Source organism: Fundulus heteroclitus, chromosome 16 (genome assembly GCF_011125445.2).
Source record: "Fundulus heteroclitus isolate FHET01 chromosome 16, MU-UCD_Fhet_4.1, whole genome shotgun sequence".
Lineage (NCBI taxonomy): Eukaryota > Metazoa > Chordata > Actinopteri > Cyprinodontiformes > Fundulidae > Fundulus > Fundulus heteroclitus.
In genome coordinates this window covers 9,167,499-9,184,750 of record NC_046376.1, presented here as the reverse complement: position 1 = coordinate 9,184,750, position 17,252 = coordinate 9,167,499, and the positions used below count along the sequence as shown (strand labels likewise).

Below are 17,252 nucleotides of genomic sequence, written 5' to 3'. Positions count from 1 at the left end.
AGTCACAGTCTCCTGGTTAAAGTAAAAGTCAATGCCCCAATACAGCCAGTTTTTAGAGGCAGAAGTATGTGCGGTTGGACCCAAAATATTTATTACAGAAACCATAAATGGTGACTGCCAGTAAAGACGGAAAACATCTGCAGGTCTGTTAAATTACTCAAAATGATATCCTCATTTATTATCTTATCTTGAATTAAAAGAAAAATAGAACAGGATGTTTTTCTTAGAAATGACAAAACCTTCAGACGTTTATATGATGATTGTTTAAAGGGGACATATCATGCAAAATTCCAGATTTTTAGCCCTTAAATCCATGCTGCTGTGTACCTGGAACCTCTAGAAGTGCCGAAGATCTGAATGTAGTTTATCCAGATGCTGCGTAGATATCTCTATATTCTGTTTGGGTCATACTTTTAAATCCGTTCTGTTTTCTCTTATTGTTTTTAGAACAATAAAGCATTTTTTTGCAGAGATGCTTAACAAGGTCATCAGCTGCAGGGTTAACGATTTTTGCAAATCCAGTGTTTTTATTTCTCACAACGACTTTGTAGGCGAAGCTACTAGTGGATAAGTTTGCTCGTTCACTACACCGTCCCCCAGCAGACTGCAAAAATGGCCGAAAAGGGTGGAGTTGAGCTCTTTAAATCTTAGATTTAAAGAGACAGTACCAAAACGAGTTGTTCTCAGACGCAGGTCAGAACCGGAGCAAAAAGGGGAAGTTGGGGGGTGAAATTAATGAGGAATTCAGACAAAAGGATTACATTTCCACTTTATATAGATAGACCACAACTGAATGAGGACGATAAATGTGTAAGAGAAGGATTTAAAAGGACATGTTCCCTTTTTAAGACAAGAGAATCTATTCTGCTTATAAGGCGTTATGGTTGAATGAGTTGGTGGTCTCTCTGCTTCTATCCAGCTGTGGTTACATCCGGCTGTTGAATGAGTGCATCCTGTGTCATTTCCCCGAGTTAGTTGTGACTGGACCACCTCTAAACAGAGCAAAATGATTTAAGCCATTACTTTATCTAATGCACTAACAGGTGGCCATGAAACTGGATCAACAGGAACGGCTACAGAAACTAAAACCAGTATCCAATAATTGATATAATGTTCAGTAAATTCTGGTGTTTTTAAAGTAATGTCCACTAATCTTTGATGTTTTAATGTTTCTGGTTATTCTGTGTTGTGTGGTTTTGTGTTCGGGATTTCTCCTACATATTGGTTGCATTTCTAATCCCAACCACCAAAAATTTTTTTTGCTTCCCAAAAACCCACATTGTCTTTTTTTTTTTTTCTTCTTTCGGTATCATGACATGTTACAACATGTGTACAAAACCAGTCGAAAAAACCTGGGGATTTTTTTATGTCCTTCCCAGTGAATAAGCTACAAATCAAAACCTAATTATGTTAAAGGTTAAATTTGGCTTAATTGTGAACTATATTAAAATGCACTTTTATTTAAATGAGTTTTTGTGTCTCTCGGAAGTGATGGAGTCCTAATGTGGTCAGAAGTACAGGGTATGAGCACACACACCTTGGACTGAGTAATAATGGAGGACATTATAAGGTCAGAATGGGTTAGGAAAACTTAAACCTCACCATTTCATCTGATTTGCATCAGTTTTGCACAATAGAAGCTCCTGTTGTTCAGTTTGGCGTCGTATGTTTGTGCAATTGTTTTCTGGGTCTTTAATGAATTTTGAAAGCAAAAGTTGCAGCAGTTTCGTCAGAAAATGTGATGAAATGGCTTTTAGCTTCTGTGGAGCTCCAGACTCACAGTTATATCTATTTTTTTGTTGTTTCTGATGGGTTGTCTAGCCTTTTTCTGCTTCTAGGGGCGACACAGGATCCTTGGTATCAGAAATTAGTACTTTTTTTAATGACAGGCACAAGTTAAATCCTCTATAATTCGAGTGTGCTCCACCTTTTTTCAAACAGAAAATGTTATTTTAAATCTGCTAAATGTCTCTTTTCTAAACCAAACATTTTTCCAGTGTCTTTTAATCACATGTGATGTCACTTTTGCTGATTTGTTATGTTACCAAGCGATTTCCTCCTGCCGTCTCCAGCTTGACACGAAGCACACTTTCCTTTTCCAGTCACTGCCGCACGTTTGGTCAGTTGCGAGGCTTTTAATGCTTCACACAATGTTTGGTTGCCTGGAAAAAGTTTCTGAAGGGCCTGAGCTGTTTGTGTGGTATCGTTGTTTTGTAATGCCTCTGATGACTCACAGTCGCCATAGAGAATAGTTAGGGGGGAAAAAAACAATGTAGGGAAGCCATTATTTTCATAGGGCGATTTAATTGGCTGTATAAAAGTTCAGAAATGGGGATTTCTTTTCCCCCATGTTGCAGACCTTATGTATAATGATGTTATTGAACACTACCGTCTGCTCTGTGTGTGTTAAAGTTGGTTCTGGGAATTGCTCGGTGTTTTTAATGCCGTCTGCTGCGACCACAGCAGCCGTCTGCGCGGCGTTCTCATTGCAAGATAAAGATAGAGGAGGCGTTTCCTTTTTTTTTTTTTAAATGCCTCCTCTATCTAAATGCATTTACCGGCAGCCATTGCACACATACCACTTCCCCATCTTTCCACGAAGACAGGTTACTGACATGCACTTATTGTCTCTTGTGAAACTGGAAGTTTCAGTGAATGTTTCATTATCTGCTGGGTTTTTTTTTTTTTTTTTACGTCATTTGCATGTTTAGCTTATCATTTGCATGTTTAGCTTATAGGACATGCTAGTCTTCTCCCATACTGAATATTTTGTGCCTAAACATCTAGCTTACTTTAGTTGAGAAATTTCCAAACTATTTAAATTTGCTCCAAACCAAACTCCTAACTTTTTTTTTGAGTCAAGGTGCATCGCCACAAAATGTTCGTGGACACAGATTCTTACGCAACTCTTACACTTTCAAACCTTATATTAGGGCTGGACGATAATTAAGTAACAATATATATCGATCGATAAACTTATATCGATAATATAAAAAAGGGTCAATAAAAAGTTCAATAGAATAACAGTTTTCCTTCCTTTTGCATTCTAGCCAATCAGGTAGGTTAATATTAGTCATTACGTCCTCCTAACCAATCACAACACAGACCAAGAAACACTCACCAAGCTCCGCCCCCTTCAAAGTACAGAGAGCATGTGATCTTTTTTTTTTCTTTTTAAAAAGTTGCAGTTTTGGTAAAAAGTTGGTTGAATAAAGGGTTGAGTTTGAATTCAGTGTTTCTTTGTGTTCTGTATCTAAAAATAGGTTGCTAAGCAACAGCATAAAATGCCCAGGGCTGCACTTAAAAAACATGTTTTGAATTTGTAGATAATTATCAATATCGATCAATATGATTTCATCTTTATCGATATACTATTTTTTTCTATATCATCCAGCCCTAGGTTAGGTTATGAAGTTTTATTTCAGTACAAAATGACTTAAAAACTGAAACATAAATTAGCACAAAACTAAAATTTTAACAGAATTTATGAAGCAAGGCAGCAGAAAAGTTTTTGAGAGGCTGTGTTTTTGTTTTTAACGTATTGCATCGGCCCTTTAAGTAAAACAGGGGCAACAAATTAATTACAGACATTTAGTTCCATCATGTGTTTTTGGAGGGGACCGGTTTGGCCATGTTGGGTTGGTTTTGGTCATGTGACGGGGATAGTGATGCACTTTATTTCCCCAAAAGTGTCCCTTGCCCTACAGACCTGATGACCTCACTGCAAAAACAGAACTAAAAATAAGTAATTTTTTCTTTAAAACTAGTATATTTGTCCGTGATTTGAGCAGGTAAATAAGATGATTTGCCAATGGAATAAGATTTTTGCACTTAAAATAGGAACAAGTCATCTCAATCATCTTATTTCATGTGCAGGGTGTCTAATTATCTTATTTTAGGGGTCAAAATACTCATTCCATTGGCAGATAATCTTATTTACCTGCTCAAATCAAGGATAAATACACTAACTTTAAGAACATTTTACTTATTTTTAGATCCGTTTTTGCAGTGCTCACTGGCATGCAGTCAGGCTCTGCTAATGAGCTCTTATTGGAGTCAGGTGTGTTGAAGCGCAGACGTCGGCTCACGAGGACTGGAGTTTGAGACCGCAGGTCCGAAGGGGAGGGAAGTGTGTGCGAGTCCTTTTGGCTGCATCTTTATTCAGAGCTCACCACAGCAAGCCGTCACAGCTTGCACGCAGACTTGGCAGTTCTTACACCAGATGTCCTTCGTGACGCAAACCTGGATTCAGATCTGGGTCCCTCTCATCAAAGACTGCAGTACATGTCAACAAATATCGGCTGTCGACCATAACCGCAATAATAATAATACCGGAGATGGTTAGCAGCCCACGTTTTGACGACATCCCTAATTTAACGCAGTTGGGATCGCTAATGATCTGAGGACAGCAGCACAGACGAGCCTTTGCTGCGTTGTTTGGAGCAGAGGCAATGAATCGCTCTGCCTGTGTCCAGGTAGCAGAAAAATTTACTTCTGTTGACCTTTTTGTGCAAAAGCTGGTCTGCCTAGTTTGATCAGGTCTTTCTATGGTTGGTCTGATTATACATGGACAAATGTATAGTAGAGATTGACCTACAGTTTGCTTGTTTTAAGGCCAATCAGTCTAGCTGATACCCTATATTGGTGTATATTATATTTTATATTGGGGAGGGGAGCATTCTTAAGGCCAGTATTGCTTTTTTTTCCTCCATTTACATGATACAAATGGCACAGTGATAGCAAATTTCATCAAAGATAGTGTTTAAACCTGCTAATATTAACATATTATCAGCTTCAGAGCACAGTTTGAAAGGTACATGGGGAAAAAAACCTGCATCTCGACTCTAATTTCAGTGCTTTGCTTGCACTTAATGAGAAAAGGGCTTCTTTAGTTCAGTGGGAGAAGGAGGAGAAAAAAAACACACATTATATAAAGTTAGATGCTGTAAGCGTAGTGATTGACCATTGTTTTTGGATAATGGATCGGCGATTAGATGCACATACCGGCCGATGGCGATACAGGAAAAAAAGCAAATATGGGCCGCAGCTGATGATCCTGTTGTTATATATGCACAGTATGTGCATATTTCCTGTAAAAAAAAATATATATATAGTCTTGTTTGCTGAGGGGGCGCCCGACTGCAGTCCTGTAGATTTCTGCAAAGTTTTAACCAGCAGTTTCTTACTTCTGCAGCATGAGTGGCTCGTTATCGGGCATCTGCAGAGCCGAATGACTGAATGCCGATGAAGAAAGGCATTTGATTTGAGCGTGATGGAGCTCTCAAGGACTACAGCTGGGCACCGCTCAGGGACAGAAAAACATCTGAATAGAAACGCAAAGAATGAGAGTTGAAATCTCGCAAACGAGAAGAAAATAGCATTTGATACATTTGCTGCACTCTGGATGAAGACTGGAACCAATTTTAATGCTTTACGATGCCTGACCTGCATACGTACATTTATTTATATATATATATATATATATATATATATATATATATATATATATATATTATTTATTTATTTTTTTTAATTTTTTTTTTTCCCCCCCATGTGTCCTGTCTGGCAATGTAGCGTTAAAAATTGTTGTCTTAATGCCAAAGAGAGCCCAACAGATTTTACTTTCACAAGTGGAGCCTTACTGCTTTCACCATGGAGCTCCGCTTGATTTATATATGCAAGAAGCTTTATTAGATTTTATGCTGGGACTATTTCATGTTCAGTGGACACAAAAACAGGAAGGTTAAAGAAAAAAAAAAGGAAGACAAAAGCATTATAAGGGAGAAAAAATGACAATGTAGAGAAAATAAAGAGGACAAGATAACCTGCAGAAAGAGAGATAAAAAGAGCAAAACAAACCAAAAAGGTATTACAGAGGTACAAACAACCAACATGCAGTATTATTTAATACAAGATGTACAAAGTGACAGCCAAAGCTAATAATGTTTTGTTTTGGTCTCTTTAGGGCAGGGGTGTCAAACTAATTTGTATATGGGGCCACTTTGGCATCATGAAGTAATTAAAAGGGCCGCTTGCATGTGTAGAAACGATACTTTTCATTTCATAATTTCATTCCAGTTCACACGGTAGTATAAAAAATGCACAGTAACATAAAAGTAGCACCCTTAGGCCTAGCTTATACAGTTTATCTGCAAAAAAAGTTGATATTGGGGTGAGTTACACTTACAGGAGGCACAGTTTTAGCCACTTTATACACTTTAAAAGGATATATGCCTTTTCTTTTGGCTCTCGAGGGCCGGATAATTTACCTTGATAGCCGGATTTGGCCCGCGGGCCTTGAGTTTGACACCTGTGCTTTAGGGGATGGTTTTGTCCAAATATGAAGTAAACAGCCTGTGCATAACCGATGATGTCTGTTTTCTATAAACTTGAATAATTGTCAGCTGAGAATAATTTGGTTGGCGGCATCGTCTTGGAATAAAAAAAAAACAAAACATTTGGTTTAGTTTACGTTGTGGAAATGGAAACCTCCCTCCGCGGCGGCGTATATACTCCGTCCCGTCCTCGGTTCAAGTCTGTCGTCACTTGTTTCAATATGAGGTTCACCCGCGCTCGGGTGAATATTGCAAAACCGGGTCAAGGTGCACGTCTGCATCAGCAGCGCCGCGGCACTCAAGGCCAAAGCGATAATGTGATACACCGTTCAGGGCCGCCCGCTCTGAAGCTCTCCTGTTTCTCTCCTTTCCCAACAGGGAGCCAATCGGCTGCTATCAGAGAGGCGTTCGGAGCAGCGCCGCCTCCTCACCGTCATCGGAACCACCGCCGTGATGGACTCTGACCTACTTAAACTGAACCAGCTAAAGGTACGGCCAACCCCTGGGTATTCCCCCTGCTGTGAGCACGGCATCACAAACACGCCATTGAATGCAAACTTCATACGGAGAACAATATATTGCTTTAATTTCTGCTGCAGGCTGTCTCTTTCAGCAAAGAACAATAGTCAGTTTCTGGTGGTTGAAATAAAAAAAAAAGGCACGCGAAGCCAAACGCAGAGCATGAAACTATGCTAAAAATGTGTAAAAGAAAACCAAAAAGGGGGATTATCTTTGGGTGGAGAGCATTTTGCCTCCAACGTCTGAAATAAGCAACAGAAGTGGACAGAAAGTACTTAAAGTTGCTGTTTCTGCTCGTATTAACAGATTTCTAATAATTCTAGTGAAACTACAGTTGGTTACAGTAGATATGTATTTACTTATATACTTTAGTTTAAAGCTTCACAGAGAAATCAACAACTTAATTCAATTAAATTTTATTTATATAGCGCCAATTCATGAAACATCTCATCTCAAGGCACTTTACAAAGTCAAGTTCAATCATATTATACAGATTGGGTCAGATTATACAGATTGGTCAAAAATGTCCTATATAAGGAAACCAGTTGATTGCATCAAAGTCCCGACAAGCAGCATTCACTCCTGGGGAAGCGTAGAGCCACAGGGAGAGTCATCTGCATTGTCCATGGCTTTGCAGCAATCCCTCATACTGAGCAAGCATGAAGCGACAGTGGAAAGAAAAACTCCCCATTAACGGGAAGGAAAACCTCCGGCAGAACCGGGCTCAGTATGAACGGTCATCTGCCTCGACCGACTGGGGTTACAGCAGACAGAGCAGAGACACAACAAGAGAGACAAAAAAGCACAGAAGCACACATTGATCTAGTAATCTGTTCTACATTAGATGGTAGTAGCGGGTGAGCCGTCTTCTCTGGATGATGTCACAGTTAACAGAACGCCAGACCAGGTGTACCTACTATGAAGAGAAAAGAGAGAGAACAGAAAGTTAAAGAAGAAATGACAACACATAATGCATAATTGAAGAACAGAACTCTATAGAGTGAGAAAATTAGATCCTGATATCCTCCAGTAGCCTAAGCCTATAGCAGTAAAACTATAAAGGTAGCTAAGAGTAACATGAGCCACTCTATTTATAAGCGTGTTAGTGTTGATTAATGCAGCAAAAAGTCCACGTGGAGAAACAAAGAGCCCGTTTTTATTTCCACCTCCTCTCTTGTTCACGCAGTTCCGGAAGAAGAAGCTGCGCTTTGGACGCAGCCGGATCCACGAGTGGGGCCTGTTCGCCATGGAGCCCATCGCCGCCGACGAGATGGTCATAGAGTACGTCGGGCAAAACATCCGACAGGTCAGTCTGAAGCTTTTCTGCCAGCTCGATCGGCTTGCTTCTTCTAGTTTTGTGCCATCTGGTCAGCAACAGTTAAAGGTCATTAGTTAAAAAAAAAAAACAACAGTCTTTAGAATATATTCATAAATCATTAAACGTGAAGTTTGACTCATTCATTTGTTTAGATTTTGCAGCCAGGCTCTGTAATCATTTAAAGTGGAGTTGATCAGTAATTCTCCAGGCTTGTTTAAGGTCTTAACAACAACAACAACAATAAAACCACTATTCATTTAATCTGTAACGTATTCAGGCCTAAAACCGTACAGCACTGCTGTCTACGCATAACAGGTGCCTTCATTTTAGGATGCTTAACCGGAGCCTGTCTCTGAGACACGGTTTGTTTCCATTTTTTACATTTAGTCTGTTAAAGGTACCAGAGATAAATGTTTAATACACACAAAGTGGTATTTTAGGACAAACAAGGTGAGTCAGCGGTATAATCAGCTGAAGGAGGACGCATTAGTCAGGTCCGGCCAGGCGCTTCTTGTCCTCGGCTTTTCTACTTATTTTGCACAGTGAGCTGTTTTGTCAAAGACTGAAAGAAAAACGTCGGCAAACCTTCAGAAAATCTACGATTATTTCATTATTTTAACGAGAAGGTCCAGCTCGCTGGTTTGCAGGCCTTAAAGAAATTATTTTAGCGAAGAGGCCTTTAGACCTCTAACCTGACTCCGCCAGATTGATGTCGCTCCTCCTAGCTTCACTCACATACATCTGGGACCTCTCCCATTGAAAGTGATTTCTCCAACCAATTTTATTGTCTAGCCAATAAGGATGCAAGGCTGGAGTTTCATAGATGTGACGTAGTGGAGACGCGACCATGACGTGAGACTGTTTTGATAGCAATGGCGGCTCGTCGAGGAAGCAAGCGTTAACATTGATGCTGCTATTTCTTCCGTGTTGTTCAATCTACCTAATATTGTTTCATTAAAAGAACATCAGAGAACGCCTCTGAAGGCTTTTGTTGGTGGAAACCATGTTTTCGTCCTTCTCCCGACCGGATTTGGCAAGTTTTGTTTTCCGGGGCGCGTCCGTGGCGGTTAGCGTGAACCATATTAGGAGGCCTTTAGTCCTCGACGTTGTCGGCCCGGGATCGACTCCGACCCGCGGCGCTTTGCCGCCTGTCTTCCCCCCTCTTCCTGTCAGCTCACTGTCAATAAAACACGTGCCTCTAGAACCGCAAACACATAAAAAAAAAAAAGCTCTCACAGCGTCACGGGTTAGCTTCGGTGTGAGTGGTTTCAAATAGCACGTCGATAAAGATGACAGACAAGTGGCTTATCCAATCATATGCAAGGATTTTTGATAAGGCCCAGCCTTCAGTAAAGGCAATTCCTATAGATCAGTCCCAGATGGATGAGTGGAGCTACAACAGTCTTTAGAATATATTCATAAATCATTAAACGTGAAGTTTGAGTCATTCATTTGTTTAGATTTTGCAGCCAGGCTCTGTAATAATTTAAAGTGGAGTTGATCAGTAATTCTCCAGGCTTGTTTAAGGTCTTAACAACAACAACACAAAAACCACTATTCGTTTAATCTGTAACGTATTCAGGCCTAAAACCGTACAGCACTGCTGTCTACGCATAACAGGCGCCTTCATTTTAGGATGCTTTACTGGAGCCTGTCTCTGAGACACGGTTTGTTTCCAGTTCTTACATTTAGTCTGTTAAAGGTACCAGAGATAAATGTTTAATACACACAAAGTGGTATTTTAGGACAAACACGGTGAGGCAGCGGTATAATCAGCTGAAGGAGGACGCATTAGTCAGGTCCGGCCAGGCGCTTCTTGTCCTCTGCTTTTCTACTTATTTTGCACAGTGAGCTGTTTTGTCAAAGACTGAAAGAAAAAACGTCGGCAAACCTTCAGAAAATCTACGATTATTTCATTATTTTGACGAGAAGGTCCAGCTCGCTGGTTTGCAGGCCTTAAAGAAATTATTTTAGCGAAGAGGCCTTTAGACCTCTAACCTGACTCCGCCAGATTGATGTCGCTCCTCCTAGCTTCACTCACATACATCTGGGACCTCTCCCATTGAAAGTGATTTCTCCAACCAATTTTATTGTCTAGCCAATAAGGATGCAAGGCTGGAGTTTCATAGATGTGACGTAGTGGAGACGCGACCATGACGTGAGACTGTTTTGATAGCAATGGCGGCTCGTCGAGGAAGCAAGCGTTAACATTGATGCTGCTATTTCTTCCGTGTTGTTCAATCTACCTAATATTGTTTCATTAAAAGAACATCAGAGAACGCCTCTGAAGGCTTTTGTTGGTGGAAACCATGTTTTCGTCCTTCTCCCGACCGGATTTGGCAAGTTTTGTTTTCCGGGGCGCGTCCGTGGCGGTTAGCGTGAACCATATTAGGAGGCCTTTAGTCCTCGACGTTGTCGGCCCGGGATCGACTCCGACCCGCGGCGCTTTGCCGCCTGTCTTCCCCCCTCTTCCTGTCAGCTCACTGTCAATAAAACACGTGCCTCTAGAACCGCAAACACATAAAAAAAAAAAAGCTCTCACAGCGTCACGGGTTAGCTTCGGTGTGAGTGGTTTCAAATAGCACGTCGATAAAGATGACAGACAAGTGGCTTATCCAATCATATGCAAGGATTTTTGATAAGGCCCAGCCTTCAGTAAAGGCAATTCCTATAGATCAGTCCCAGATGGATGAGTGGAGCTAGACGGAGCGACATGCGTCTGGCGTGAGTCAGGTTATTGGACCTCTGCTGCTGTTTTTCATGCGTATTAATTTAATTTCATACATATTAATTTAATTATTTTTTTTTTCACTCAGATGGTGGCCGACAACCGAGAGAAGCGGTACGCTCAGCAGGGCATCGGGAGCAGCTACCTGTTCAGAGTCGACCACGACACGATAATAGACGCCACCAAGTGCGGCAACCTGGCGCGGTTCATCAACCACTGCTGCACCGTGAGTATCCCCCCCCCCCCCCACCCCCCCCTTTTACCCGCCGACGTCCCGCTCCGCAGCTCCTAACCGTAACCCTCGTCTCCTTTTTTCCGCCCGCAGCCGAACTGCTACGCCAAGGTGATCACCATAGAGTCGCAGAAGAAGATCGTGATCTACTCCAAGCAGCCCATCGCCGTCAACGAGGAGATCACCTACGACTACAAATTCCCCCTGGAGGAGAACAAGATCCCGTGCCTGTGTGGGACGGAGAACTGCCGGGGGACGCTCAACTAGCGACAGCACTTCCCCCCCCCCCCCCCCCTCCGTCTTTGCAGCTGGATTACTTCCCGCTCCTTTCACCCTGACACAAAGCCCTGTCAGCAGGCCCGCCTCCCTTCCTGGACGGCCTCGGCGGTCCCTTCAGTAAGGAGGAAACGGCGTCGCACACACTTGCACTTTTCACGCACACTCTTCGTTGTCGTTAAAGCCCCCCCCCCCCCTTTGGTTTGGGTTTGTGTGACTCGGCATCGGCGGAGGTCCTCATCCGCGGCTTCTCCTCGCCAGTATTGTAGTTCTCCCTTGAAGGAGTCATGAAAGTTTTTTTTTTTTTTTTTTCTATTCCCGCGCCAGCATCCGTTTGATAGACAATAATAACCCCTCTAAAGTGTTAGATCCTTTCTTTTTCAGCCGCCGTCTAGATTCACCGCCACACAAACGCACAGGAATGCCAGATTAATTCAGGGTTTTTAAAAATCGCTCGTCGTCGGGCAAACTTTTTAGAATGAAGAAACTTCTTTCAGGTAGGGGTTTTTCAGTTATGCAAGATTCCTGAGTTTGATGGTTGGTTTGGAACTTGTTTTTTTTTTTTTTTTTCTCCTCCCCTGCAGCATTCATTGGAATAATCTCGCTGTGCTTAAATAGTATTGTTGTTTTGTTGCATTTATTGAAAGCGTCTTAAACCGAAATGGCTTCCTCCTCCTCCCCCCCAAAAAAATGGGTTTTTTGATTCAACCAGTCCTGTGTCCCTTCTGTTCTGTGCATTAACCATCTGATTTCAAACAGTCTTGTGTCGCCTAAAAGTGTTAATATCTCTCATAGCAGCAAAACAAATGTTTTTTTATTTTTTATTTGTGTCTTTTTCCAATTCAACGATGTGTGGATACTGATGTACCTGCTTTTATCTGCGGCATTCTTATGCATTCTGCATTTCTTCTGTATGACGGTCATGCAGATTCTTCCAAAATGTTGCAAATGGCTTATATGCATAAAGCACCCTTTAGTTTAGCTAAACCATATAAACAAGTGCAAACAGTAGTTATTTGCTGTCAGGGTTCCTGCGTAGTTAAAGAAAATCCACCTTTCAGGTCTGAATTAGTGCATAAAAAAAAAGACAATTCAATGTAGAAAATGTTAAATTTTACATCAAATCTCTCTCATCCATAGTTTTCTAAAGGACAAAAATCTGAAAATGATTCATATTAAAGCGACATTCTTAATTTAGCCACATACAACCTTGATTTTAACATTTTACCCATCAGTGTGAGCCATTAAACCATGCTTTAAACTTTAGACAACTTCTAGTTCAGGTTGAACGGGAGAGTTAAAGAAGTCTGGTTAAAATGTCAAAACACTAAAAATGAGTTTTTTACTATTGGTAAAGTTTATATTTGTTGTAGGATACTCCAAACCATATTCGGCTAATCCAATAGATAGATTTTTGAATTTATGAATAGTTTGCACCCAAATATCCAAGATTTTATATTAAAAAAAATGCATCTGAGTCCATAAAAATTTGGCATAAGAAGGGAAAACTGTAGGAACCGTCAGCTCTAAGCCAGTTGTCGCCTTGCCTTTTAAAAGCACGTATATCAGTAATATGAGTGACAGGATGAGTCTGTAACACAAAAATGTCGGCCTTTTATTTCAGACTCTCTGCTGATTCTTTTCTCAGCTTGAAAATAAGTCAAAAGGTTTCAAACTTGGTTTATTGGTGAAAGGCAGATGTTCTGTTGCTTAATAAGTTCCGATATCTTCAATAGAAAAACAAAAAAAAAAAAAAAAAAAAAAGATATTCCCTCCTCTGCTTTTCCGGAATTCACTAGTATTTATTTATTTTAGATAAGTGTGTAGCTGCTAGCAACAAACCCGACAACCTTTGCAAAAAAATGATTGGTTTGCAGTGGATGTCTGTGAAGGTGGCTGAATGGCGGCGTTCCTGCTGGGTAAGGGTGAGCGTTGCATTGCAGCAAGCGGGGCTTTTTTTGTTTTGTTTCTTTTTTTTTTTTGTTCCACACAGCTCTGGCCGTCCAAAGTTTAACTTCGATGTTGGAGCTTTTAACTAGACTCCCTTTTTCATTTTAATTTTTGTTTTTTTTGTGTTCCCCTCCGCCACCAGAAAATCCCTGTACTATAACGCTTGTTGCAACAAAAGGCTTTCCATACAACACAAGACTATTTACTACCGGGGGGGGAAAAAAAGGAAATAAAAAAAAATAATAAAAATAAAAATCAAAGAAGTACATGTAAATATTGTAGAGATGTTTGTTTCTCGTAGAAACAAACCGATTCCAAGCTGTAAATATGTTGTTCCTAATTCCTCTCTCCATGACGAGGAAACATGTACATACCTTTCATTCATTTATTTTTTATTGTTGTTTTTTTTTCCCTTTTAATTTGATTATTTTAATATTATTTGCAATATTTCTCTTGTATTAATGCGTTGAACCCTTTATTAATGGTGCATTAAAAATATTTTTTAAATAAAAAAAAGGAAGAAAATCTGACGTTTTCTTTCTTTCTTTTTTTTTACCATTAAATTACACTTTTTTTTTCCAGTCCTGCTAACAGTAACTTCTCTGAAAATGTTTTGTAAAGGGATAGAGGAAGAGGAAAGATGGCACCGACCTTCAGCTGGGAAATCCCTGCGTCGGGTTCAGACAGATTCTGGCATCCGTGTCTTGTTTTGCTTTTTCTTTTTACTTTTTTTTTTTTTTTTTTTTTTTTTCCACACCAGAAACGAACCGAGCCATGACCTGAGAGCGGTGTGTGTTTCTGTGGTAAAGGTTATAACGTAAGAGATTCCTCTAAACCACAGGAGGGTTGAACATTTTCCATTTCAGGCTTGCTGGGAATGATGCACATGCCAGGAAAATCAAGGTATTTTTTTATATATATATATATATATATATATATATATATATATATATATATATATATATATATATATATATATATATATATATATATATATATATATATAACTAATGGGAGTTTCTAAATGACATTTTCACCTGTTGCTTTGTGGTTCTAATCCGTCGACTGATGTTCACCTTGATGAGTTGCCTAAGGTACTGTAGATTTTTGAGGCCAGTGCTTTAACTCATCTTCTGACACTAAAATTAGTTTAATTATTTACACTATGAAATCATTACATTCTCTTTTGTACCAGTATCCCCTTTAAATCATACTTCTTTCTTCTCTTTTCACATTGTAAAAGTCTTTAACCTTAAACTGGTCTTCTTTGTCAAGGCTATTTCACACTATCAGCAGGTCATTAGGGGCAGAGTTTGTTCAAGGCTAAGCAGGTAATAAAATTACAACCGTATTATCAGTCAAAGGGAAATTAAAGGGTTGTCTACGTGGGCTCTGAACTGATTAGGTTAGATATGTAGGTATTACTTTAAAAGCTCTCACCGCATGTCATGACCTTAAAAAAGGATTCTAAATCTGTTTCAGTGTTCATCCTGAACTGAAATAGCTGCTTCCACCTGACTATCCGGGGTGTAACGGTGCTCAAAGATCACGGTTTAGTACGATTTATTATGCTTCTGTCAAGAGAACGACATATATTCACTTCTGCAAGAACTAAACAGATAATCTTTTTTTAACATAAAAAAGTGGATATAGTGCGAGTATAGAACAATTTTGTTGCTGTTATGAGTATAGAGCTGACTGGAGATTTGGTGTGATTCCTTCAAAGAGTAAAGTAGCCAAATAGCTTGATTATAGAACAATATAGCCTCCCTAAAACAGTCAGTGTTGATGCTGAGAGGTGTTATAAATCAGACTGCCCACATTTGAGAATAAAACCTGTTTAAATCACCTTGGAGTTGATTTGACATCTTGGTGTCCCAGCTGTACCTGAATGCAGCACGAGCAGCTGTTGGGGATAATCCGCTCTCCTCTGTGGTTAGGGTTATATATTATAGGCTCTGGACTGATCTGAAGCTACCGCTAGCCATTCAGCTGATTTTTATTTTTTTTAAAACGTTTGCAGTGAGTTATTCAGTGCAGATCCAGCTAAGTAGATTTTTGGAGTTGAAAAGACGAGCTTGCTGACATGAAGTTCGGTCCACCCTTCATTCTCCCAGTGTAGCTGCATTTTTAAAACGCATAATCTTTCCAAACTGCACCTCCCTACAAAAAACATTTTGCATTTGTTTAAGTCTAACACAGTAGCGTATGTTATGTTTTTTTTTTTTTTTTTTTGGGTAAGAATACACGTACCTTTAAATTACACACCTATCTAAAAACGTTAGATGCCTATATTCATGTGAACTTTGTACCACTTCCTAATAAGAGATCGTTACGCAATTATTCTGATCCAAGCCAAAGGTAACCTATACACATTAATAATGCTCCATTCTTGTACTACAACATGTAATTTTTTTCCATTTACAGCCTCAAGTATTTGCCAACAAATGGTTACAGTCACCACTCGGTGACTCATGCTGGATGAGCACTACTGGCCTAGGTTGGTATGGAGACTGGTGTTATTGTATTCACGAGCACAGAGTATGACAATTTCTCATGTTTCTCTTGTCATGCCCATCAGCTACGTCATTGTTATGACCTGCGCTGCCAGTATCACTGAGGTCTAACGGGATTTGTTAGGATTTTCTTGCAGTAATGACAAACCGCAGCCATTTCACAGGAGAAACCAACAAAAACGGAGCTGCTTCGTATAGGATACCAACTCATACGTAATTATTAAACATATAATATTAACAAATCTAGACCTCCATCGCAAACAAATAAAGGGAAGAAGAGATTAATATTAGGGGTGTAATGATACATCGTTCTGTATCGATTAACGTTCCGATCACATCGATGCTAAATTAAAACATCGATCCATATCAGCATTCTTAAGATGCGCCTTTACTTTGAAATTCACAAGGCATAAGACTATATCCAACAGGTGATCTAATATTATTTTAAAACTAGGAGAAAAAAAATTGTTTTTGCAGATGCTATCGCATCATATCGACCGCAGACTTGTGAATTGAATTTAATGGAAACATTATTGTATTGTGCAAATGTTGGTGATTTACACCCCTAATAATTATGTGTGTGTGTGTGTGGGGGGGGGGGCAGTTTTATTTGATGGAGTTCAATGTTTTTACCTGTTAGTGTTTATTCTTCAGCAGTTTTGCGTCCTAAGAGACATTTTTAACCCTCCTTGAACGGTAGGTTGGGGATATCCCACACCCTTACTGAGGTCTGGACCCACCTCTAGATTTTTTTAATTATCCCACAACTCCCCTTATGATTATCCAATTTCATTACAATAAAACAAAATGTGTGCGCAAGCATCAGTTGGGTTGATGTAAGCTTCCATCAAAGCTTTCGTGCCGCTGTCAAACTACATCCACTGCCATGGTTTATGGTTTTGGCAACTTGTCAAGAATTGCTGATGCAGTTATGCGAACACACAATGCTGACAGGAAATCTGATTCTCACCACAGCTAATTAAAGAGCTGCTCCAAGATGAACGTTCAACTGCATTTTTCCGGTTTAAATCCCCCCCCACCCCAATTTTTTTTAAAAAAATAATTAAAAACAATTTTAGATTTCCATCTTTATATATATATATATATATATATATATATATATATATATATATATATATATATAGTGTGTGTGTGTGGATCCGTGATACAGTGGATTTTAGTTTTTAATTGGGGACAAAATACTGTGCCAGGTAATAAAAAAATAATTCTATACACAATGTCTAGTATTTGTTTTTGCATGACTGGTTTCACATAAATGATTTAGAGGTCGTAAGTAAGATTGCAAAGCAACGGCTAAAAAAAAAAAAAAAAAAAAAAAAAAAAAAAACCCAGACACGCCCACATGTATATGTTAGCT

At 39.7% G+C, this 17,252-nt stretch overlaps 1 protein-coding gene across 1 annotated transcript in view; it reads left to right on the top strand.

Annotated features, from left to right (window-relative positions):
• Positions 1 to 13,151, top strand: part of setd1a (SET domain containing 1A, histone lysine methyltransferase) — a 48,294-nt gene extending 35,143 nt beyond the window's left edge. Inside the window, exons 18-21 of the mRNA XM_036147739.1 lie at positions 6,714 to 6,824; positions 8,041 to 8,160; positions 10,989 to 11,126; positions 11,226 to 13,151. Of these exons, the coding sequence (XP_036003632.1) occupies positions 6,714 to 6,824; positions 8,041 to 8,160; positions 10,989 to 11,126; positions 11,226 to 11,399 (543 nt within the window). The 3' untranslated portion in view covers positions 11,400 to 13,151. The remainder of the gene's footprint in view (positions 1 to 6,713; positions 6,825 to 8,040; positions 8,161 to 10,988; positions 11,127 to 11,225) is intronic.
• The last annotated feature ends 4,101 nt before the right edge of the window (positions 13,152 to 17,252 follow it).